This window comes from Felis catus, chromosome A2, assembly GCF_018350175.1.
Source record: "Felis catus isolate Fca126 chromosome A2, F.catus_Fca126_mat1.0, whole genome shotgun sequence".
In the NCBI taxonomy this organism is placed as follows: domain Eukaryota; kingdom Metazoa; phylum Chordata; class Mammalia; order Carnivora; family Felidae; genus Felis; species Felis catus.
In genome coordinates, this window is record NC_058369.1 from 51,603,893 (window position 1) to 51,629,093 (window position 25,201).

The 25,201-nt window shown below is 50.7% G+C and overlaps 1 protein-coding gene across 15 annotated transcripts in view; it reads right to left on the bottom strand.

Moving 5' to 3' along the window:
• Positions 1–25,201, bottom strand: part of ATP2B2 (ATPase plasma membrane Ca2+ transporting 2) — a 387,749-nt gene that overhangs the window by 37,533 nt on the left and 325,015 nt on the right. For 9 of the 15 annotated variants that reach the window (XM_045051952.1, XM_023250008.2, XM_023250009.2 and 6 more), the window contains 6 exons: positions 24,655–24,687; positions 23,462–23,521; positions 18,275–18,316; positions 17,283–17,441; positions 14,273–14,487; positions 10,346–10,588 (listed from right to left, as the gene is read on the bottom strand). In XM_045051952.1, coding sequence (XP_044907887.1) covers positions 10,346–10,588; positions 14,273–14,487; positions 17,283–17,441; positions 18,275–18,316; positions 23,462–23,521; positions 24,655–24,687 — 752 coding nt within the window. The remainder of the gene's footprint in view (positions 1–10,345; positions 10,589–14,272; positions 14,488–17,282; positions 17,442–18,274; positions 18,317–23,461; positions 23,522–24,654; positions 24,688–25,201) is intronic. The other 6 variants (XM_023250014.2, XM_023250018.2, XM_023250017.2 and 3 more) reach the window with 4 other exon arrangements.

Sequence of the window (25,201 nt, forward strand, 5' to 3'; positions counted from 1 at the left end):
TATGTTTCTAAGTCAAAATGGTCAATTACATGTAGCCTAACCTACTGCGTGTATGTGTGTGTAAGGAGACTGTAGACATTCTTCTAAAAGTTGTTTGCTCGTGTAATTGCATTTTGAGAGGCACCTGTGTTTATGGTTCTGATTTGTTCTTTTTTTTGACTGTTCTATTGATTCCCTTCTATGACTAAGGCACAGTTTACTTTTCCCTTCTCCTGGTCCCTTCCGCTTTTCCTTCTTTCTACTCACTGATCTGACACACTCTTCAGCACCGGCTGGGTGCTGGCCCTCTGCCAGGTGCTGGGCTGCATGAACACAAACTCCCACCCTGGGGTCTCAGTGAAATCATCAGCCACCTCTCCCCCAGCACCTCTCACTTCCTTGTGTGGCTGGCTGAACACAAGCTGTTTCATGCCTCTGTGCCTTTGCCTCTGCTGTTCCTTCCCCCTCCCCTGCAAGGCAAACTCCTCCATTCCCTTTTTACTTTAAATTTATTTATTTTTGATAGAGCGAGAGAAAACACAAGTGGGGGAGAGGAAGAGAGAGAGAATCCCAAGCAGGCTCCACACCATCAGCGCAGAACCTGATGTGGGGCTCGAACTCACGAACCTCAAGGTCATGACCTGAGCTGACATCAGGCGCTTAACCAACTGAGCCAGCCACCCAGGCACCCCTCCTCCTTGCTTTTTAAGGGCCAGCTCAAATATCACAGTGTCTTTGACAATTGCTTCATGGGTCTGTCTCCCCCTGAATAAATGAGTTATCAGATTCTTTTCTCTGCAGGGTTCTCAGGACCAGCATAAAACCCAGCACACAGTGGGCACTTAGTCATTGTTGGCGGGATGGCTCCATGCAGATCAGAATGGTGGGAGAGGTTAATAGGTAAGAACAAGAAACCTCCATGTGGGCTAATGGTGGGATTAGCCGGAGGGAATGGGAGGTGAACTCACATCCCACCTGCACCCACACCCACATGCATGCACTGCTCATTTTCCTTGCATAAAATTACTATGCAGCATCTTAGGTGGAGGTGGCTTCGGGAGTGGTAAAAGGCACCACAGACAAACTGAAACCCTAGAGAGATTTAGAAGAGGAATATCTACCTATGAGCATGCCTGTGCCAACAGCCCCCCCCCCCCCCGACTCCTGCCACCACCATTAGTGGCTTTGCATGGGTCTCAAACCAGCGTTGTCCAGGAACTCTGTATCCTCAGCCCCAGCCCCTTGTCATATTACTCGAACGAGCTTCACAGACAGGAGAAGGTGGGGTCTGGGAGATGCTGGCATGGACCACTTGTGCAGGGGACAGGACGGCGACGGGACATAGCCCTGGCCAACTCCCCCTTCCACAGTTAGGGCTCAGGCCTAGGGAGCCCACCCAAGCGCTGTGGAGTCACCGGCATTGATAATGCGGTGGTCTTGAGACTTAGGGATTCATAGGAAGGACAGAGCCTTAAGCTCTTGTCCTCAGTTTCTCTGTCTGTAAAATGGAGAGACTAGAGCAGATGATCTCTAGCTGAGAGAAAAATCAACCATTTTCAACCCTTTTCTTCAAGTGGATCATGGTGAGGGATGGTGCAACAAGGCGGAGGCACAGTCCTCAGCGGTGGTTGAGGGCTCTGGGCGGGAACAAGGCTCAGAACGCCCTCCCCGCTCCCACGCCAAGCAGAACTATGTCTCCAGCACCACGGGCCTTGGAAGGCTCCCCACTCCTGGGCTCTTTGGTGGGATTTGATCTGGAAACAAAGGAACCTTTGGTACAGCTTCCCATTTCTGATGTTTGTGAAAATAAATTTGAAGCACTTCCCTTTGTCTCTGTAGCGTGGTATTATGTTGTGCTTTAAAAATGATATATTTATTTACTTACTTTTAATGTTTTCTACATGTTGATAATTAATCTTCTGGTGACCTCCAGAGTTTTATGTATTTTCCACAACAGTTTTTCTCCCCTCTCCACCAATGAAATAAAATGACGGCTCGGAGGGCTTAAATAAAAATGCCTAATTACTTCTTTGCCCAAGAGAGCTGAGCAGTTATGCCTTCAAAATACCCGGCATTTTATTACCCTCTGTGAGATATTTTAATTTTCCTCTAAAAGGATTTCAAACAATCCATGGTTGCAAATGGCAGAGCTGCCTCCTACGTAATTCAATTTGTTTCCATGAACTTGAGCTCTGAGATCGCCCACGTGCATTACTAAGAAGCAGAGGCCCATCCCTTTTTTCTTTAGACTTTTTTTTTTTTTTTTTTTTAAATCTTGACAAACCCAGAGATTTTGCTATTGCTGTAGACTTTCCAGGAGCTTTTTTATCTCCAGGGCTCCAATTCTATAAGGGAGTTAAGGCATCAGTATTGTTTCCATTTTAACAGACAAGAAGCAGGCCCAGGGGGAAGTGACTTGCTCTTGATCACAGACCTGCGGAGGGGCAGGCCTGGGGCTGTCCCCAAGCTTCCTGGCTCCCAGGGCAAGAGCTTCATCCAGCACATTCCCCAGTGTGGTCCTGAGCCCTCAGGGAATGCTGGGTGCAGCCACGAGGCATAATTTTGAGAGGACAATTCATGTCCCTGTTTTGGGATGCTGGGGGGTGAACAGAAGCAAGGGCAAGGAATGATGACTTTAAAGAGCTACAAGTTATAAATAACATCCGCACAAATGAGATTAAAAAAGCATAGCTGGCATGTACCACCCCACACTCATTAGGGTGGCTATTGTAAAAAAACAAAACAGAAAACAACAACTGTTGGTGAGGGTGTGAAGAAACTGCAGCCCTGCGTACTGTGGGTGGGAAGGTAACACGGTGTTGCTGCCATGAGAAAAACAGGATAGTGGATCCTCAAAAAATTAAACAATGGAATTACCATACTATCCAGCACTTCACTTCTGGATATATACCCAAAAGAATTGGAAGCAGGAACCGGAAAAGAGATTTGCATGTCCGCGTGCATAGCAGCGTTACTCGCAAAAGCCAAGAGGCGGGAGCAATCCAAGTGTCTATCGACAAATGAACGAAAAACAAAGTGGGGTCTCTCCATGCAACGGAATATTATCCAGCCGTAAAGTGGAAGGAAATTCTGACACATGTGACAACATGGATAAACCCCGAGGACATTATAAGTGAAACAAGCCAGTCACAAAAGGACAGATGCTGTATAATTCCAACTGTATTAGGTACCCAGAAGAGTCAGATTCACCAAAACAGAAAGTAGGATGGTGGGTGTCAGGGGCTGGTTGTGGGGGGAATGGGGAGTTAGGGTTTGATGGAGACAGAGTTTCAGTTTGGGCAGATGAGAAGTTATGGGATGGATGGTGGTGATGGTTGCACAACAGTGTGAATGTACTTAACGGCGTGGGACTGTGCACTTAAAAACAATTAATCTGATTCATTTGATGTGATGTATATTTAACCACTAAAAAACCTCTAAAAAGTCCCCCCCCAAAACCTGACAACCGTAGCATAGTAAACTATAGCATCTGCAATATGATGATTTGGAGCGTGTTCGGAACGACTTTCTGCTGAGCGGCTGCCTCTGGTGGCCTAACCCGCTCTTCCTCACCCCTCAAGGACAGGCACTGGTGGGGAGCCTCCCTAAGGCCCAGACGAACCACCAGCCCACTCAACAGGAGCATCAGCGGCCACTGTTTGCATGGTGACTCTGCCCCGTCCTGTAATGGGCTTGTCACACGCACTATCTGGTTGTACCCTCCCAGATCCCTGGGAGGCCAGCTACTAGCATTCCCATTTCACAGCTGTGCACACGAGGCAAGGTCACACTGCTACGAAGCGGCCCAGCCAGGATTTGACCCCAGTGTTCTTGGCTCTGAGCCCACAGCACATGGTCTCCCCACAGCCCCGCCTGTCTCCACTGGCCCTGGAGATCTTTAGTTGACTGGGAACTTGCTGCTGATGGCTTTAGAGTCCAAGGGGATGGCGGGGGGACGTGTCTGTCTTGCTTATCTTTGCCTCCCACTTCAGGGTAGTCAATAAATATCTGTGGAATGAATAAATGAATAATCCCATGCTTGTGTGTGTAGGGTGCTGCCAATAGGAGGCCGGCGGGGGATATTCTGGCCTCCAGAATCGTCGTCTGAAGGCCGGCCTCCCCAGGAGCTTCTCAGTGCTAGGCCTCCTGAGGAACGTGAGGCGCAGGGCTGCGGGATCTTCCCTAGAGGCTGGGAAGGCAGGTCAGTGTGAGTGTCCAGGACAGGTTGACACGGAAACCTTCCCAGGCTTAGCAGTGTATTGTGTGTATGTGTGTGTGTGTGTGTGTGTGTGTGTGTGTACAGTTGTGTGTGTGTGTGTGTGTGTGGTGTGTGTGTTTGTGCATGGTGTGTGAGTGCAGGTGTACTTGTGTGTATGGGGTGTGCACAGCGTGTAAGTGCAGTGTATGCGTGTGGTGTGTGTGTAGTTGTATGTGTGTGCTATGTGTGCATGGTGTGCAAGTGTAGTTTTTTTGTGTGTGTATGTGTGGTGTGTGTGCAGTTGTGTGTGGTATGTGCAGTTATATGTGTGTGGTATGTGTACAGGGTGTGCAAGTGCAATTGTGTGTGTGTGTGTGTGCGTGCATGTACACACGCAGGGTGACAGCATGTGATGTAGGGATTAACAGCTCTGTTAAAAATCCAAATTCCCCATTTGGAGTTATTTGCTTTGAACTCTTCTCCCAGAGATGGTGTTTGCAAAAAAAAAAAACAAACAAACAAAAGAAAACAACCCAAACAGGTGTCAAATTCAGCATACAGGCCCCTGCCATTTCACAGAATCACAGCCCACCCCACCTCCCCATCTTAATGCCCTGCAAAGTCGCCTCCAGAGTCGTCCACACTTTTGGCACGCCTGGATTGGCTAGAGCCCAGTCGCAGAGTATGGCTTGACTTGGGGACTCTGAGGCTCATTGGAATATTCAGTTGAGCCCTGGCTTTGCAGCCAGGAGATCTGAGTTCAAGGGTTGTCTCTCTGCTTCCTGGAGCACTCCCTCCCCCTCTCTAAGTGCCCAGGTTCTAAGATTTACGGGAAATACAGTGAAGCAGCTCCTTCCTGCCTTTGAGGGTTACTGGGGCTCTCTGGGGTGAGGGGCATCTCAGCATGGGGTATGTTGACGACCCGGGGTTTCTCATTTGGTGAAGTTTGGCTTACCTATTTGGGCAAACCATCCTGCCAGGAAAACCCTTTTTGCTCTTTCCTCCAGAACCACTTCAGGGGCTCCAGGGAGATTTGTTTTTGTCTCAATAGTTTATGTTTTCAGAAATATGCCATAAACTTCCAACAATTCAGCTCCACAAGTCTCCATCCTCAGCTTAATAATTCAAATGTTAACTGCACTGTCAACCTACTTTCAAAGAGGTCTCATAAAATACAAAATTAAGGTCCGCTTGGCAGTTTCAGCACACAGAGGACACACGGTTGGAAAAGGAGAATGTTTTCCCAAGAAAGCACAAGAAAGCCTCCAAAGTCTGAGGAAGGAGGTATTTCTATCTTAACACTCAGCTGTGGTTCTGAGAAGCTGCAGGGTGATGGAAAGAAGCTAGTAGAAGTCCTGATGTTCAAAGAGTCAGAGACAACAAAGGAAGTCTGAGGGTGTGCCAGGATTTCTGAGGCAGGGAAGCAATTTCTCACTAAAGGATGATTCACATAGTTTCTCTCAGAGGGCAAGTTTAGTTCCTAATGGTTAGAAATAAGACAGGAAAGAAGAAAGCTTTGCCATCCTCACAGGGATGGGGCTATGGGGTTGAAGCTGACCCACTGGGAGGGCCCTTCTAGACCACTTTTCCTGGCCTCCCTGACACTAGCCGTGGCCCTCACACCACTCTCCACCTCTGCCTGGGGTGGTTTTTCTAAGTACCATGAGCAGCATCCTTTCAAGGGCTTATCTGATGCCACCTAGCTGTCCCCGCCCCCTGCCCTCCAGCCTCGACTCTCATCATTCTAGCCCCAGAGAAATGCACAGGCCACAGATCACGTGAATGAGCCATGCATCTTAGGGTCCCTGGGCCTTTGTAGGGCTGTGTCCCTGTCTGCAATGTCCTTGCCCCCTTGCCCACTTGGTAAACTCCCCCAGAATTCTCTGGGCCCCACTCTGCCACTTGGTGGTCAGGAGCAATACTGGGCAGGTTACTTAATGTCTCTGCAGCCAGTGTTTTTAGCTGCAAGATGGGAATGGTCATATTTGCCTTTATTCCCGTGAAGGGATATGGAGGGTCAAGGAAGATAGTGGCTGGCAAAATAAATGACAGAGGATAAGGCTCAGAAATAATAACAGAAGTAGTGAGAGTAATAACATATGTGGACTGAGCACTTGCTACATGTCAAGCACTGTGCCGGAAGCCTCACATATATTTTCTCATCTGATCTTCACGGGAGCCCTGAAGCTGCCTCAAGGCAAAGGTGCAGCTGCGTAAGTTGGGTGGGAAGGGGTGGTGAGCTGCACAGGCTCCAGCTTGGACGGGGTTCTAATCCTGACTCAGCCTCTTATCTGCTCTGGAACTCCAAGCATGATTTTTAATTTCTCCCAGCCTCAGGGTCTTAGCTATGAATTAGAGATGTGATGTCACTTACTTCATGGGGTTGTTATACAAGGCAGAATGGGGTATGCACTTAGCATCGAGCCTGGCTAAGTGAATGTTACCAATTAGGATTAATTATGTACTCACTTTATAGATTTGCAGATTGGAAAACAGAAGCTCAAAGAGGTCAAGTAACTTGCTCAGGGTCACATGGGTGGTAAGTGCTGGAGCTGAGGTTTGAACCTTGGTTTGTTGGACTTCAGAGCCAAACCTCATTACTTCTTGGACTGGGTGTCCAGACGTCTGGATTCCAGCTTTAATAGTCCACAGGGTGACTTGGCACAAGTCCCTTTCTATTTCTGGGCCTCAGATAAAGTAAGGGGGCTGGACCAGTATGTCTCTAAGGTATGCAAATCCATGTAGATGACACCCACAAACCTACCCTTGCAAATACTCAAGTAGGTTTGTGTGTGTGTGTGTGTGTGTGTGTGTGTGTGTGTGTTTTAAGAATGAAAGGTGCTAACTAATTGGGAGGTCTCCAGATCAATGAAGACCAGAGAGCAGAGGGCAGCTGCAGAAGAGATCAGCTCAGTATGCTGGAGGGACCCAGAGAGCACTGCTATTGACCATGGGGCAGAGATGGGGCCAAAGCCTACCTCTTGCTGCCACAAGAACAGGAAAGTAGAACACAGAGATAGTCCTGTTCTGAGCATCTTATTAATTCACATTCACCCAGCCACTGCCCACATATTCATCCAACCACACGTCTAGATTTCCCAGCCTGGTTTAGAGGGTGGTTGGACATCTACTCTGGACTGAGCAAACCCCTACTCTTCTCAGGATTCCTCTGGGCCTAGAAGGACAGTCCCTTAGACACCCTTTGCCCCACATGGCTGGCAGGCCCTGGTTCTGAATATGACTGCCTGGACCCCAGGCCTTCCTTCTTTGAGATCACCCTATACTAAAGATGCTGCAGGATTGGTTTCAGTGACCAAGAGCCTGGTCTGGACACTCTACTCAACAGCTGGCTTTGGAGTGTCTATAAGTTGGCTTTGCCATACTTGGCTATGTGACTTTGGGTAGCACCCTTTCCTCTGTAGTCCTAATGCTTCCGCTGTCTGTTTATTGGTTAGCCTCTGCATTGCTACAAACGGAATCCTCTTTCAATGGGTGATTTTATTCAATGGGCGATTTAACGACAACACTAACCATACTTAGTGCTGAATACGAGCCAGGCATTGTGCTAAGCACTTGTCACTTACTAACTCATTTCATCCTCACAATAATCCTATCATTTCCCCCAAGAAACTGAGGCAGAGAGAGGTTAAGTAACTTGTTGACATTCATATAGCTGGAGAGGGATTTGAACCCAGGCTGCCTGGCTCCAGAGTATGAGCCTTCACCACTACCCTGTCATACCAGGGGACTCTGCTATCCCTTCTATACCAGTGGCCATCAGCCCCCAGCAAGGAGAACCATGTGGCCAGGGGTCTTTCAGAAAAGACCCAGAAAGAGAGGCACAGGGGTCCTAGGATGCTGGGGTTCAAGGCACATCAGGAGACACTGGTGCCTAAGTAAGAGGTAAGTGATTTAGCCTAATTACAAACCAAAGATTCCAGTTCTGGGGTCCCTGAACTCTCTTTAGTCTCAGCAGTTCACCTCCCCAGGTAGACTGACTGACCCCTGTCCTTTAAGCCACCTAGACACAACCAACATTGAAAATGAGAATTTAACTTTGCTGCCAGTGCTATGAAACACTGCCTAATTGAGATGTTTCATCAGCCTTCCTGGCAGATCCCAGAACTCCTTTTTATGGTGATTACATAACACACATCTCCATCCAAGCCCACCTCGCAGGGCTCTGCCCACGCGGCCACCCCCTCGCCCGAAGCCTGGTCTGGGAATTGCTCTGCTCCCCTCTCTGCCACATCTCCAGGACAAGGTCATGAACAGCATCTCAGTGATTTTAGGGAGGCCTGGGAAATGGAATAGAACATTGCTGATCTCCCTTGATTCCCACATTGGGGTTGGGGTGGGGGTGGGGTGGGAAGAAGACAAAACATGGTCATTTCTGGCATCACACACAGGGTTCTCTATCGCCCATCTGCCTGCATCCTCCCGACCTACTTTCTCCTTTCCTCTGTGCTGCCTCCTGCAGCCTGCAGCTCTAGGGTGATGTGGGTGGCTGCTTAGCCCTGGACTGGCCGGCCAGTGTCTAGAGGCAGAAGTTGCCTCCTCCCCCCTCTCCCACCAGCCCTCAGCCCCTCGCTGCTGCTGAGTCACACTCTCCTCCCCGTTTGGATAAAGCTTCTGGCGGCTCCCACAATCCAACCTGATGGTGATGCTTCAAGCTGGCTCAGGGGCAGAAGGGAGAGGTCAGGGCTAGGGCACATTTGGAGGGTAAGCAAAAAAGCCCAGCTGCTCACACAGAGGCTCACACTGCAGAAATGACCTACACATCTGGAGGCTGACTGACCTCCGGATGGACAAGTCTGTGCTTCTCTTCATCTGAATGCTGGTTAATTACAAAAAAAAAAAAAAAAAAAAAAAAAGCCATCTGTGCTTCTAAACCAAAAAGGGATTACAGCATGATGAGTCTATGCAGCTTAGCTGAGACAGGAATATGATAGTTTTTCTTATCAAAGCTTGTGATGCTGCTACCTAATAGAAGTTACTAACAACAACGTCATCGGTGGTGGATTGTGAAAATGGCCACAATTAGTTCCTCTCTAAATCCATGCCCTTTGCAATGTGACTTGGCAGTTCCTCCTGGCAAGAGATGGAGTCAGCCTCCCCGTTCCCCGGGTCTGGGCAGGCCTCTTGGCTTGTGTTGGCCAACAGGATGTGGCAAAATGACCACGTCAACACACCTAGACCAGCCTGCCGGAGGAGGCGGGAGCGTACAGAGCCCAGATGAACCATCCCAGCTGAGGCCATCCTAGACCAGCCTGCGGTGCTGCCGAGATCAGCAGGGCTGTCCCCTGAGCCACTGCAGATGCAGACGTGTGAGGGAGTCCTGCTGAGAGCAGAAGGACCACCCGGCTGAGCCCAGCCTGAATTGCCAGCTCACAATCGAGCGCTAAATACACAGTTTGATTTTGAGCCACTAAGTTTTGGAGTACAGCAGTCCCCCACTTACTCTTGGGGGACACGTTCCAAGACCTCCAGGGGATGCCCAAAGCTGCGGATAGTACCAAGCCCCATGTATACTATGTTTTTTTCCTCGATACACATATCCATGATAAAGTTTACTTCATAAATTAGACACAGTAAGAGAATAACACCTGATTCATAACTGATAATAAAATAGAACAGTTAGAACCATATACTGGAGGTATATGTGAATGGGATCTCTCTCTAGATATCTTATTGTACTGTACTCACCCTTCTTCTTGTGGTGATGTGAGACGGTGGAGTGCCTACATGCTGAGATGCAGTGAGGTGAATGATACAGATATGTGACATGACATTAGGCTGCTACTGACCTTCTGACGTATCGTTAGCAAAGGGTTATCTGCTATGGGACCGAGGCTGACTGGAGGTAACTGAAATTATAGATACGGGGAGCCTACTGTAGTGATGTAGCAAAAGTCTGCTAATAAAAAGTGTGGAAGTTTTCTGGTAAGGGGGACAATGATGGGATCTAAAAAACACAATTAACACACTATTTTTCTGTCATATAAACACTATTGCTAAATCAAACGGAAACAAGTTGCTTACTCCACGACCATCCCAAAAGACACCAGCAGGATTCAAAAATACGAGTCACGTCGCTCCATCTGCCCAGAACTTCCGCCTCGCCCCACGGACGTGGGTGCTTCCTCCAGAGGAGGCTGCGCCACTCACCAGAATCTTGGTGGTGTAGGCGCTGTTGATGGCAATGGCGTTGACGAGCAGCTCCATGGTCTTGGCGTTGATGGAGCTGGGGTCGGGGATCTCCTTGTAGTGGACGTCACCCACGTAGGCCTGCACGACTGTCATGCGATTGGTGGTCAGTGTGCCTGTCTTGTCTGAGCAGATGGCGGTGGCATTGCCCATGGTCTCGCAGGCATCCAGGTGGCGTACCAGGTTGTTGTCTTTCATCATTTTCTGGGGGAAAGGGGCGAGTGAGAGGGCGGCAGTAAGGAGAGGGAGCTGGGGGGCCAGAGAGCTGAGGGCATGGGGGAAACACGCAGTAAATGAGGCTCTGCCTCTGCTATCTGCCCCTTTGCCTCCCACAGACGCAAAGGGCATTCACTGAAACGTTGACATCTGAACTCCTCGTGTGTGTGCAGCCTTTTCCTTTACTTTGATTTGAACCATTTAGAAGATTTGATGAATTGACTTTGTTCATTTGAATTATGGAAATAATCTGTATTCCTTACAGAAAAAAAATAAGGGAGAAGGATGATAAATTAAGGTTGGGTCCTTTCCAGTTACCTCAAATATTTTTCTCTTACGACCTGACAGAAAGAACCATTCCTTATCTGGTTATGGGTTTTTTTTCAAATGTACCATCTTTTGCTGGTGCCTGGCTTTCATTTGGTTCCACCAAAAATAAATAAATTTAGGATAGATGTGTGTTTATAGACATAGAACAATATCTGGAAAAATATCAAAATATTAATGTCATTATTTCTGGGTGGTAGAATTATAGGAGATTTTTATTGCCTTCTTTTAAAAATCTATAGATTCTTCTTTAAAAAAATTTTTTAAATGTTTATTCATTTTTGAGAGAGAGACAGAGAGACAGAGCAAGAGCAGGGGAGGGGCAGTGACAGAGGGAGACACAGAATCCTAAGAGACTCCAGGCTCCCAGCCGTCAGCACAGAGCCCGACGCAGGGCTCGAACCCACGAACTGTGAGATCATGACCTGAGCCGAAGTAAGACACTTAACCGACTGAGCCACCCTAAAAATCTATAGATTCTAAAAAAAATTCTATAGATTCTATTTTCTGCATTCAATACAGATTATAACTTGTATAATAAAAATCACAAATTTCTTTTCAACATAGATATATGGAAAAGAAAAACCAGCCATAATGCCATCACCCAGAACTGACACAGCTTATGTATCAACATCTTTTCTTTTCAAATTTATAGCAAAAATGAAATCCTACCATGTGTATTATTATTAATTTTCTTGTATTCGTCTTCCTCTCTGTCTTTCCAGCTCCACTCCTATAGCTTCTTTCAGGTTCTCAAGCAAGTCATGCAAATAAAGTCACTCTCCAGGAACTGCCACTCAGTGCAGGCCCTCCCGACACAGGGACCCTATCTGCCAAGGAGGGACATGAAAAGTTGCTAGAGGCGGAATCAGGCACAGTTCCAGCCTGTTCCTGTTCCTTTCTTCTTGCCCATTATAGCTCTTTGTAAGAAGGGTGAAAAGAAGTGTCAGGAGAATAATTTTAACACTAGTTCACGTCACTGCAAAATGGGTATCGGTTAGAGATCTGTGCTATTGCCATTTTCTCTTATAACACATTTAATGTACGTTTACTGGATGATCAACTTACAGACTTACACTCTGCAAAGTTCCTCCTCACTTTCTGGTCTGACTTTACTACAAGGATTTTCGTCAACCATTCGGCAACTGAAAAAAGTCATGGCCGAGTGATTTGACCAGGATCACACACCTAATGTGAGGGTTAAAGTTGGGACAGGAACCCAGCTCTGTTGAACCTCACAGCCTGGATCATTCCATCAGGCCTCTGACCACCTGCACTCTCGGAAGAGGGTTCGTCTGTCGGGCTTCAGAATACATAGGTGGCTACCGAGCACTAGAAATGTGGCTGGTCTGACGTGAAACATGTGGTACGTGTAAAACACATGTTGGATTTTGAAGTCTTATCATGAAAAAAGAAATGTAAAATATGTGACTAGTGATTTTTATATTACATGTGGGATTGATAATTATTTGGACATGTTAGGTAAAGTAAATTATATTATTAAAATTAATGTCACTTGTTTCGTTTTACTTTTTCTTTTTAACGTGACTACAAGGAAATTTAAAATCACACATGCGGCTCATATTATATCTCTATTGGTCAGCGCTGATCTAAGTGTCATCTCTAGTGTTTTGATGGCGGCCCCCAGGGGGGTATGCCAGGCTCAGAGAGGGGACAGTTTGCCTCTCCTGGGTTGGGGTGCTGTACTAAGTTTATCAAGTGACTGTATCAAGTTTATCAAGGGACTGGTTGGGGTGCTGTACTAAGTTTATCAAGTGACCTAAGACAGCTGAAGGCACCAGGTGCCAGAGATACAAACTGTAGATGGTGCAGAGGTCTAAAGATGTCAGTACATAATCCCCCCAAACTAACCCTGTGTGACTTTCAAAGACACCCTGAGCTCAGCTGGGTGGCCATGGGGGTCCCAACTCATGGCTGTGTGTGTGGGAGTCTCCATCTCTGGGCCCCAGGTCCCCAAGCAGCATCGTGTTGTGACCTGTTTGGGCTTTGGTTTGTGGGATGGAGTTTCTTCAAGAACCCTAAAACAAGGAGACGATAAGAGGGCCGTATCCTTTACACAGAACTGCCACTTTCTGGCACCTGCCTGGAGATCTCTTTTCTGTATGAAATTACATCGGTGAGCCCGGTCCAAATTCCAACTTGGAAACTGACGCTCGCTGTGCCCTCCACCAGCTCTGCCAACGTCTCGGAGAGAATGCCTTGTTTATAAACACGCCCTGGCCTCTGTCCTCACAGGGATGTCCTGGCATCCGGGCCCTGGGAACCAGGAGCGCAAGGTGGGAAAACCATGGGGCCAAGGGAAGAGAATGAGCCCGCCATGTGAACCAGGCTCAAAGTGCCCGTGGAGATGCTCAGCTCAGTGTTCAGGCTCTGTGGATGGTCATTGCCTGGAAGCAGGGGGCGGGGATCTCTGCCATCTGGGGGGCACTAGGAACACCCCCCAAGACGCAAGTTTTCATAGTCAGCTTTCTTGGGCCTACCCCTCTTCATTAAACTTTTTTTTTTTTAAAGTTTGTTATGCCCACATGTGAAAGTGGGAGCAAGCAGGGGAGGGGCAGAGAGAGAGAGAGAGAGAGAGAGAGAGAGGGAATCCCAAGCAGGCTCCACACTATCAGTGCAGAGCCTGATGCAGGGCTCAATGTCCACAAACTGTGAGATCATGATCTGAGCCAAAATGAAGAGTCAGATGCTCACCTAACTGAGCCACACAGGCGCCCTCATTAAACTGCTTTTAAACCCTCTTCCATTTTCCGCCCATCCCTTGAGAGGAGGGGGCTTCCTTACATCAGATATCTTTTGGTTTTAGGTTTATCTCTTCCCAAAGTTAGGGAGTACCCTCTGAGATTAGTCATAGAAGTATTACAGACTTCTACTTACATTTGGTGGGTTGGGGATGGGTTTGGGCCTACACGGTGACATCTGCTCTTTGTGCTTTTTTGTTTTTTTTTTGTTAAGTTGAGTTGATTGTCAACGTTTAAAAATCAAGAGAGTTCATATTAAGTCCACGTTTCTGGCTTCTCTGGAAAATTGTGAAGATTTGGCAACAAAGGGGCTTCTCTGCAAGGCGACACTTGGCTGGGGTGAATGACGGCTGTCTCTGCAGCCAGGGTGTGGCCCTCTGGTTGTGGCCACAGGCCCCGGGCCTCCCTGAGGGTGTGCGAGCTTTGGGTTCCTGCATCCATGTTCTCTCCCACCTTCCAGTGTGCCCCCTCCCTCCTTCTCAGCGCTTCTCCCAGCCCCAGCACTTGCCCCACGGGCCACCCCCACAGAGCCCCTGGTGGGGGGGGGCAGCCAACTGCATCTATCTGGTCCCCTCCTTCTCACCTTCACAGAGTAGGCCAGTGAGATGGTGACGGCCAGAGGGAGCCCCTCGGGCACGGCCACCACCAGCACCGTCACGCCGATGATGAAGAACTTGACAAAGTACTGCACGTAGACGGGCGTGCACTCGGGTAACCACGGCTTCTTGTTGACCACGAAGGTGTCCACGGTGAAGTAGAGCACCAGGATGATCACTGTGATGGCCGACATCACCAGTCCTGTAACACGGGTCGGGGAAGACCTGTTCAGGGGCTTTCCTGGGGCTGTGGGCCTGGGAAGTGAGATGTAGACCAAACCCTTGGCCAGAAGGGCTCTGGGGCCAGGCAGACCCTAGCTCACATCTCAGCTCTGCCACTTACTCGCTTTGTGGCCTAGGGCAAGTTCTTGATCCTCACAGAGCCTCAGTCTCCTCCTCTGTGCGACGGGGATGCACGTTTATCTCATGTGATTTTGTAAGTATCAAATGAGATTAGTGTGCGTAAAGTGCGTAGCATGGTGCCTGCCCGACACCTTGCAGGGGCTCAAGAAATATGTGCCGAGAGACCATGTGAGTAAGTTAGAACTGCCTGCATAGTACTCTCACACAATAATGATGTGCAGTTGGTACCATGTATTTACTCATTCACCCAGACAACTAGTAGTTCCTACTTCAGGAACCGGGGACACAGCAATAGAGAGGACAGAGTCCCTGCCCTTGGGAAGCTGAGACTCCAGAGGGGGAGGCAGACCGGAAACAAGCTCATGAACAAGATAATTCATATAGGGATAATGCTGTGATGAAAAACTTCAGGATGACAAGACGGAAAGTGACATAGGCAGAAAATGAGAAAACAACCCAAATGTCCATCGACAGACACGTGGATAAAGAAAACGTGGGGCACACACACAACGGTATGTGACTCAGCCTTAAAAAAGAAGGGAACCTTGCCATTTGCGACAACATGGATGGACCTAGCGGACATCATGCTGAATGAGAGAAGGCAGACACAGAAGGACTTACATGAGGAATATAAATAGTCAAACTGATGGAAGCAGAGAGTAGAAGGGTGATTGCCAGGGGCTGTGGGGAGGGCAGAAGGGGAGCGTTGTTTTTCAGTGGGTACAGAGTTTCAGTTATGCAACATATATAAGTTCTAGAGCTCTGCTTTACACTACAGTGCCTACGGTTACCAGTACAGTATTGTGCACTTCAAAACTGGGCAAGAGGATGGGTCTCCTGTTAAGTGTTCTTACCCCCAGAACAGAAAACAGGAAAACTCATGAAAGAACACAAGGACGTTTAGGAGGAGGTGGTGGCTAGGCTTCGTACCCTGCTGGTGGGGATGGCATCACGGGTGTATGCATGTGTCCAAACTCATCAAGATGTACATTAAATGTGAGCAATTTTTTGTATATACGTTGTGTCTCAATAAAGCTTAAAAACAAAACATGGGCTGGCATGGGAGTGACTACTTTAGCGACGGCGTCCAGGGGAGACTTCCTGGAGGAGGTGATACTTGAGAAGATGGGGAATGATGAGAAGGATCAGGCAGATGGCGTGACCTGCAGGAAGAGTGTTCCAGACAGAGGAAAGAGCAGGGGGCCCTTTTTTGGATGAGGAGACTGTGGCTCAGTGAGGGGAAGTGACTTGTTCAAGGCCACAGGCCAGAGAAGCGCTGCAGAATTAGTAGAGGCAGGTGCCTACCTGCCCGGATCCCCTGGGATCCCCTTGCCACTTGGGTGTGTGCAGCCTCCACCTGCTGTTGGTGCCAGGCAGGTGCCCCTGAGGCTGTGCACACCTGCGGCCGCTGCCAGGGGAAGCTCGCGTTCCGGTGACCACGGTCTCTGTGTCAGGAAGTGCCTGGGAGGGCACCCCACCCCAATGTGATGGCCAATATCCAATGGCTGAGGTAGGGGTCCAACAGCCCAGTCCCCTTGGCATGACTTGGGACAGACCCTGCAGAGGTAGGTAGAGACTGGGATTTCTCCAGAAAGTATCTGGCTTTCCCCCTGGCCCTGTCAAGTCTCTTACCCTTTAGAGGTTTCACCTGAGCACACCCTCACCCCTAAAAATCCTGCCCCCAGCCACGTCAGGCTGTGCTTCAGGGAATTCAGCCCAAGAGAGAAGCAGAGGTGGGGTGTGAACCTAGACTCTGAACTCCATTCTTGGCAAGGCTGAGGAGAAGGAGGGAGATGAGCAAGGACTTTGAAGGCCATGGGGTTATCCTCCTCCTCTTCCTCCTCCGCCTCCTCCTCCTCCTTCTTCTCCTCATCTCTCTGTTCCCTGCCCCCTAGGGCTGCTGCCTGTTTCTGTGGAGTCTTCTCCAGGCAGAGAATGGAGGAAATCCCTGGGCCCATCGCTCGCCCGCCCCCACCTCCAGCTGTGGAACTTCAGGGCCGGCTCTACCCCCATCTGACAGTCGCAGGGGCGGGAAGCCAAGCTCCCAGCAGCCGGGAGCTATCACCAGGCCCGAATTTAAATATAGACAGTCAAGCCTGTAATTTGCCCCCCTCCTCCATGCCGTGGTGCCTATAATTAGAGCCGAGAGACAGCCAGGTGGGGAGGCCTTGGCGTTTGCTGTGTCCTCATGCGGGCAGAGAGGCCCGGGCCGTGTCAGCCTGGCGGGGCACGCCTTACAGCTGGGCTCAGCTTCCTGGGCCAGAGGGGCCACCACCAGCCGTCACCTGGAGCCACCAGCTCAGTTGGGAAGCTGAGCTTGCACTGAGGCTCAGACAAGAGGCTTCTCCCTGGGCTCCTGCCACTGCCCTCAACCTCTCCCATCTTTCCTCTGCCCTGTAGCCGGGGTGGCTAATATAGAGCCCTAATCCATCCCTGCCCTCCCATACTCCAACCTATTACTTGAGCGTCTATCATCTCAGGACTCGGGCTGGTTGCTGTGGTAGAAAAGGGTGGGTCTCAGGGCCATCTCATGCAAGCCGCCACTTTGCAGATGAAGTACTTGAGAGCCAGCTTTGGGTCCCACTGTGCACCCCACGTTCCCCCTTGCCCCATCCACTGTGGCTGCACACTTACCTGCCTTGCCTATCTGCACAGCCAGCTTGGTGAGCTTTCCCTGCAGCACAGACTTCTCCTTCTTGTGCATGTTGGCCTTTTTTTTGTCGTCGGCATCGCCGCCCTCGGCACTCTTGAGGGGCTGCATCTCCATGGCGGCTGCCCCGTCCTGCTGTTTGGCTGCAGGGGGCAGAGCACGCACGCACACACACGCACACACACGCACACACACACACAGACATGCACGCACCGAGGTCAGCCTGCTGGGTGGGGATATTGGCACCCACCCTGCCTGCCCAGGGGAGTGTGGTGAGGCATTCATTCACTCCGCTGCCTGGACCCCTGTGTGGCTGGCACAGAAACCCTGCGATGTGGGGTCTGCCTCTTCCAGGTGGAGACTCTCGTCCCAGGGCCAGTGGTTGCCTTGGAGCTGGAATCCAAGTGCAACCAGGGAGTGACACAGTTCCACCTTGGATTCCCAGCAGGAGGAGGCTGGGGTCCCCTCTGGGCCTGAATAAGCCCACAGACCCTTCCCAAATGGCCCCTCACCTTTCCCCACATTCAGACAAGGCAGGTAGGCTTGGACTTCCCCGGTTGGTTCTTGAGTATGTTGCTGGGATATTAAATAGTCACCAGACAGAAGGGACATAGGGGGCTTAATAAAAGAGAGTGTCCCTTTCCGTGGGTGACGAGCCTCCTCCTCCTTCAGTGGTGGACTGACTGGTGGGCCTGGGGCCCTATCCCTTAGCCCCTAAGGATCTCAAAGAACCAGCTACAAGTCTTCAGCTAAATGGGCAGCATAGCTCAAAGGCTGGGGAAGAGCTGGCTCACAGGTGTCCCCTGTCCTCATCAGTGATGTCTCCATTTGGCCTGGAAATACACGAATCACAGCTATGCCCCCCAAAGACGTCAGGCACCTGTAGGTGCGGACATGTCTGTGTCTGGCTTGGCTCTCAGAGCCGGTGGGGAGGGGCTGCGGGGACCACAGAAGCCGGTTAATACAAAAGGGTTACCTTTGCTCTGGCTGGCGTCCACATTGCCATCCTGCATTTTACCTACACGACAAAGAATTTTAACAGACAACAGAGAACAGACAACACACGTTGATCATCACGAAGACGCAACAGGGCCACGGACATTCATGTCATAGAAGGAGGAAGCACCGAGCCGACTCCGTCCCTCCATATAGGGATGCTGGGGACGCCCTGAGACAAGAGCAAACCTGGCCACCACATTGACTGCAGGGTCTGTCTTGATTCTCGGGGGCTTGGAGAGAGAGCTTCGGTGGGAATTATTTTGGCCCTGAGCATCTTACAGATTAAATGACAGCCTTTGAGGGTAGAGGGGACCACAGTAGGCTGGCAGGAATCAGAGGGGTTCTCAGGTCCCCAGTGATTAATTTGGCTGGTGCCTTTTGTGAACTGAGAGGAGGCAAAGGAAATGAGAGAGAGACAGGGAGAGAGAGCGAGAGAGCAAGAGCGAGCGCGAGAGAGAGACGAGAGAGATTCTAGAAAAGAGAGGAGTTTGGTCAATGTGCTCCTTACTTTCTGGCTTCAGGAGGGATGTATGTAGAGTTCTACTTTCTCCTTTTTCCACCTGGAGGAGTGTGAAGGCACAGCATGGACAACCCCCTGCCCAGCCCTATTGAGGGTAATGCATGCAAAGGCTGGGCAAGGGCTCCCCAGTGGTGGGCTCTGAGGTGCCCTGAGTGAATCCAGGGGGCTCAGTGGGAGTGCCCTGTCTCTCAAGGGGACGCCGCTGGCCCCTCCCCTCCACTTGGGTGTGTGCTCTTTATTCTGCAGTTGACCAGCTCGGGCCTCAGTAGACAGGGAAGTTGGGCTGGTGGGTTCCCTGGGGTGCACCCCTACCCCGGCCCTGTGTGCCAGGGCTGGGGAAAGGGCCGAATCTGGGGCTGCTCATCACCTAATCGGGGCTGCCTGGGAGGCCCCCTCCCCAGTCTTAGCCAGAGGCTTGGGGGCTGGGTTTGCAGCGTGGCAGGTACTGGTGGTCACTAGCTGGCAGCTGAGATACCTGCCCTCGCTGCTGGCACTGAGGAGAAGGGGTTTCCTCCTGTCCCCTGGGCCTGTCCACTGAGCTCACTCAGAGCTCTGCCCATGCGCCTTGCCACCTCAGGAGGAGTCTCAGTAGGTCAGACACCCTTGGCCATTTGCTGCAAAGGTGATTCTCACAGCTCACGTTCTGTGAGAACCCACCATGTGCCAGGCGCATCTATAACCCCCGTGATTTCATATAATCCTCATCACATCCCTACAAGGGCACTCCTGTAGTGCACCCATTTACAGATGAGAAACTGAGGCTCAGAGAGGCAGATGGCCTGCCCGGGTCCCAGGGGGTAAACGGAGAGCTGGCCCCAAAGTGCGTCTATGTTTCCACCTCCGACTTCGGAGAAAGCAGCAATCCCTCAGCCCCTCTGAGCCCAGGGGAGGGGCATCAAGGCGGCCCTGGTGGGACGGGGCTCCTGAAGCCCCTGTTTTTACACCAATTAGCTGTGCAGCTTTACCTCTCCCAGTCTCAGCTTCCACCTCTGTAAAATGGGGATGCAACATTCAGCTCCCAGAGCACCTGATGGTTGCCTTAGTAATAACCACTTGCCCATTTAGCACTTTGAGGTTTGTGAGTGTCATCTCCTGTCAATCTCCCCAATGCCCTGCAGGTGGGATAGGAAGGATTCTCATCAGTCTCATTTTACAGATGAGGAGACTGAGGCCAAAGGAGGTTCAGAGGTAGCCCTCATTTCTGGAGCATACTGATCATAACGCTGCCTTATTGGTTCCATAAAACTGTCATCAGCATCACCATATCGCGTTGTAAGTGACTCCGAGGGGAGAAGTGGCTTTCCTGGATCCCAGCTCCCTGCTATCTCTGCAAGGGAAATGCAGGGCTGTTCCCACTGCCTCGCACAGCAAAGGGTCAGTGACCCACCCTGGGGTTGAAAGAGAAGGGCCCTGCCGCTCTATTATAAAGTTCTTTTTGCTGGATTAAAAACAAAACAGGAAAAGCCTTTTTAGAGCAAACAGGAATGAACTACAACAATTATTTTTATTTTCAAAAATAATTTTACTAACTGGGCTAAAGGGCACCGGAGGACTCCTCTTTGATACTTGATTTTAGAAGACACAAAGGGGCCTTTATTTGCATTGCATATTATCAGATGCAACAGCCCATGTGTGTGCCCATTAACCAAGCTAGCAATTTCCTCTTTTATTTCCATAGTGATCACGTGGCTAGAAAAATAATCACCAATGCATATGTTCGAGGAAGGGAGAGGTGTTCTGGGGGTGCTTTGGTGCAGATGGCCTGGTTTCTCAGAAGCAAGGGACTTATTTGGGGCTCTCCTCAGCCAAACTGGTGCTTGACTATCCCCGGAACTATTGTGGGGCAGCTAGGTCTGGCTCCACGCACAACCTGGAGGGTGGGCTGTGTTTCAGGGGAGCTGGGATGGGGACCTGGGGTGGAGACTTGGAGGCCTTTCTGCATCAGATGCCAGACACAGCTTTGACAACTAGGTCTGTTCTCTTCATGCATTGCCAGGGACATGGGTGTGAAAAGCACATGTGTGGAGGGTTCACGGGAAGATGGCCTGATAAACAAGCTTTGGGGAGACTGACCACTAACTAGGTGAACTGGGGGATGTCCCCTCTCTCACCTGTGCCTCCGTTTCTTCCTCTGTGAAATGTGACCATTTCAACCAAGATGATGCTCATGAAAAGCACCACAAAGTGTCCTGTAAATGTCTGGGGTCCAGAGTGATTATTTACTAATTATGATTATAAGTGATGTATTAAATAGTGATATATTAATAAATGTAAAAGAAATAATAAAATAACAATAACAAGCGTAATGCCTCCAAGATTAATGGAATACACCCACTTTCAGTTGGGAGGGGGATGGGGGTGGAGTCAGGGGGATTACTGCCAGCTGGGTGTGTTTTCCATGTCCAAATCATCCTGACTTGGCTCAGAGGAGGGAGGGAAAGGAACGGTTAATTCTCTCATTGACCAAGGCTCAGCCTAGTGCTTCTCAACCTTTAATGCACACTGGCCTAGAGCCTGGAGAGCTTATTAGAATGCAGATTCTCATTCAGTGGGTCTGGGGTGGGGCCTGAGATTCTGCATTTCTAATAGGTTCCTAGGAGATGTCCAGGCTTCAGGTCCTCTGATCACATTTTGAGTAGCAATGGCGTAGAGTACTATTTCCCAAAGTATATTATGGAGCCACACCAATCTCATAAGATTCAGCCAGGAAAAGTCCTGCAGCCAAATCAGCCCGGGAAGCCTTCCATGGCTAACTTTCCACTATACGCCAGCCTATTCAAGGTTCTGAGAAGTCCTGCAGTGAGGAAGAGACCAATTCTGTCCCACGGTTCTTAACCACCTTTGACCACAGGATCCTTTTCTTGGAGATAGGACCGATTAATATCCCTATGAAGTTTACAAGACATACTCCTTCAGGAAATCCTGGATTAGGAAGAGGAGCACACACTTTAGAGCCTGCAGGCCTGGGTTCAAATGCCAGCCCTGCCGCTCTCTAGTTCTGTGACCTTGGGCTAGTGTCTTGATCTCCCTGAACCTCAGTCTCCCCATCTTTGAAGTGGGGACAATAAACTCTGTATCATAGGGTTATCATGAGGACCAAATGAGGCCACGGGCATGAAATGTTTGCAAAGTGCCTGGTTTACAGTGGGTGGTCAAGTTCCCCATCTTTCCTGTAATTTTCCTCAGGATACTTGCGAGTTTTCTGCTACAGTTTGGAAGTGAAGCTGCCTTTTTTTGGGACCGACCAGCCTGGATGTAGTCTATATGTTCAACGAGCCCAGGAGGCTCACTGCTCTGGGGGAAGCAGAACACCACCTCCCGTTTCCTTCTCTCCCCCGCCCCCCCGGGTTTGCCTATATCGGTTCTCCCTGTCACCCCTCGCCACTCCTCCATGACGCATGACACCTCCCACACCCCAAGCTGTTCTCCTTTCTCCTCCTATGCTTGAAATAGACCTACACCCGAATTAGCCCTTCTTGGCAAGGCGCGGCTCGCCGAAGTGTCTTGCTTGGCCCCTGACATCCACTAGGTGCTTCCATCATTGGTCATTTTGAATGCAGGTGGCTCAGTCAGAGGTCTGGGGCAGGGGATGGGAGTATGAGGTAGGATAGGGTCTCCATGTCGTCCAGGAGTGGTGAGGAGTAAATGATATAATGAATGAGAAACCCACAGCCCAGTGCCTCGTACACGGTGATGCTGTAAGAATGGCTTTTCCTTTCCCTTCGATTCTCTCGGGCAACAGTTTTATGATCAAGCCCTACAGCTCTTAGTCTGGGTGACTATCATGCTACCTAATTTGGGGACAGGGGAGCTTTCTGAGCAAATGGAAGCCTCTTCACTCTGAAGATGGGAGGGTATAGAAATAAGAAACCCTCTAAAGGCTTGGAGGCCAGTGAATACAATTCCTTCATGCCTGTGGGTAAGGAGGTTAAAATGCAGATCCCATGTACAGTGGCAGCCCCCCCCCCCACCCCTCACCCCCGAGGGGCCCATAAGAATGCAGAGACTCAGGACAAATGCTCCAGCACAGGCAACAGCAGGAAACACCAGTCCACGTCCGAGGGACAGAACCAGGCCCGAGCCCAAGCGAGCCCCCTGCCCGTTCACTCCGTGAAAGAGAAGAGGAAGAAATGTTTATCTGTGGCTCAGCCATGCTATGGGGTGGGGCCAAGGGGCTGAACCCCGGCCTGGGTCCCCCTGCCTCGAGGGAATTTTCGAGCCAAGGACTGGAGACTTCACTAGGGACCCAGATGCCAGCTTCAGCCCAGGTCCTGACCCCAGGCCTTCTTCCCCAAGCTGGGGCCAGGAATGTACTTAGGAGAGGGCCACGCCGGGTGGGATGCTGCTTCTTGGGAGTCAAATCTGAAGCCCACGTTCTGTCCCTCTTCTGGGCTCCACTGGGGGTTGAGGGCCCACCAGGAGCCAGTGCCATTTTGGCAGCCGCAAGTGGGTGCGGAGCGGATTCCCCGGTGGTGGCTTCTCTCTTAAGCGCCTGCCCCACGTGAGAGGACGATTGTCCCAGAGCTGCCCATGCACATCCAAGATCTGTGCGGTCCAGAACAGGGAGAGGCAAGCCCAGAGTTGGGGGTGGGGGAGAGAGACGCCCATCCAACCGAGACCGAGCGCTCGCCATCGAAGACGTACCATTGACTAGGCTGGTATTTGCACTATCTACAGCATTTGAGCCTGCTGCACCATCGGCCGCTGTGGGGGTGGGAGGGATGGAAAATGCAGTGTGTCACAATGGAGAAAAGCAACAATGCAGAACAGCAACAACAATAAAGACATGAACCAACTTGCGGGAGGTAACATGACTATATTCTTAAAAAAAAAAATCTCTGTTGGAAATCAAGAAACTCAAATTTGGGGGCGGGGGTGAAATGTTCCCATAGAGATGCCGTAAAAATCAGGGTAAAAAACTCAGACATGGAGGGTCTTTGAAATAAAACATGGCAGATGATCAATGTGGTTGGGTAGGATGCACCCCTTGGCCATGCCAATTGGGCAAGTCCCCGTCACAGGAGCTTCTATGAGAGGGCATCTGGCTGCCCGTCAGGGCCAGAGGGACCCATGGCCAGGAGTCATTTCCAAACCTTCAGTAATGGGTGCAGTGTGGGCATTCTGATTGGGTATCTGCTATGACCGCCATCACTGCGTCCCAGTGGAACACGGAACAGCCGTGGTGGTGACTCAGGATTCAAGCCCTTGACTCAGGCCACTGCCTGCGGCCACCTCCTCCTTCCTAACCAGCACTCAAAAGATCGCCTTGGTCAACCTCCTACGAGATGCCCCATCATTTAATAGGTGATACCAAGCATGTCACACGTTGTGCCTGAGACAGAGAAGGTACTAGCAAGTTTCCCCTAGTTTACAAATTACAAATGACATGAGATGCTCAAATCCACTCTGGTTGTTCTTTCTAGGCGTGGGGAAATTGGTTGAGTGGGCAGGAGAGGGAAGTGACACTAGCGGGCAGGGGGCACATGCTGAGTGGTGAGGGGAGCTGGGACAGGCTCTGTGGGGTGTGCACCGGAGAGCAGGGCTGTGGGGTCACAGGGTGGTGAGCGGGGAACTACATGCCAGTGTGTGGGGCCGCGGGCCGTGTGGTGGCGCCATGTGCATGGGCTGGCGGGGTGAAGGTCTGGAAGGGCAAACGGGCAGAGTGAGGCGCCGGTTCCTCCCGTGGGGCTGGCATCGCGTGGGGGCACAGTGGAGGGTCTGGTGGGTCAGGGAGCCTCCTCCAGCTGTGTGCTGGTGGCTTGGGGCCAGGGCTCAGTGCTCGAAGGCTGCTGCTATTTCTAAAAGCCCCATCTACCCTGAGGGGTGTCTTACTGTACCTGGTAGCTGAAGGCCATCCCCCTTCTTCACACCTGTGTGATGATTTTTGAGACACGTTAATGAAGGAGAAGCACATCCAGCCTCATCTGTGCGCACGCGCGCACACACACACCCACACGCACCCACACACACACCCGGCTGCACGCCTGTGGTCATCCTGAAATGGGGGCCCGTGGTTGGCAGGCTCTAAGCAATGACCCTGGTGGAGGTGATGAAATGGGAATGCAGAAGGGGCCCAGCCCTGGCCGTGCTGCTCACAGGGGCTTGAGAGGTGGGGCTGCCCCGTATATTCCTCTGCCCTGTCCTCCCACATCCCACTTCTTCCTTCTACACTGACACCCCCATCTCACTGGGCCATAGGTGTGTGTTCAGTAAAGGGCTCTGACCTGTGCTTCCGGGCGGGAGAGGCCCATCTTCCTACTGAAATCTTTGAGAACACTGGTCTGGCCTGTGGGAGCTTCTGGGTGCTTCTGCCCCTCACCCAGGACCCAGGGAGGCCAAGAAAAGGGGCAAAGCCTGTGTCATCCTGCCATACCCCGCCCACTG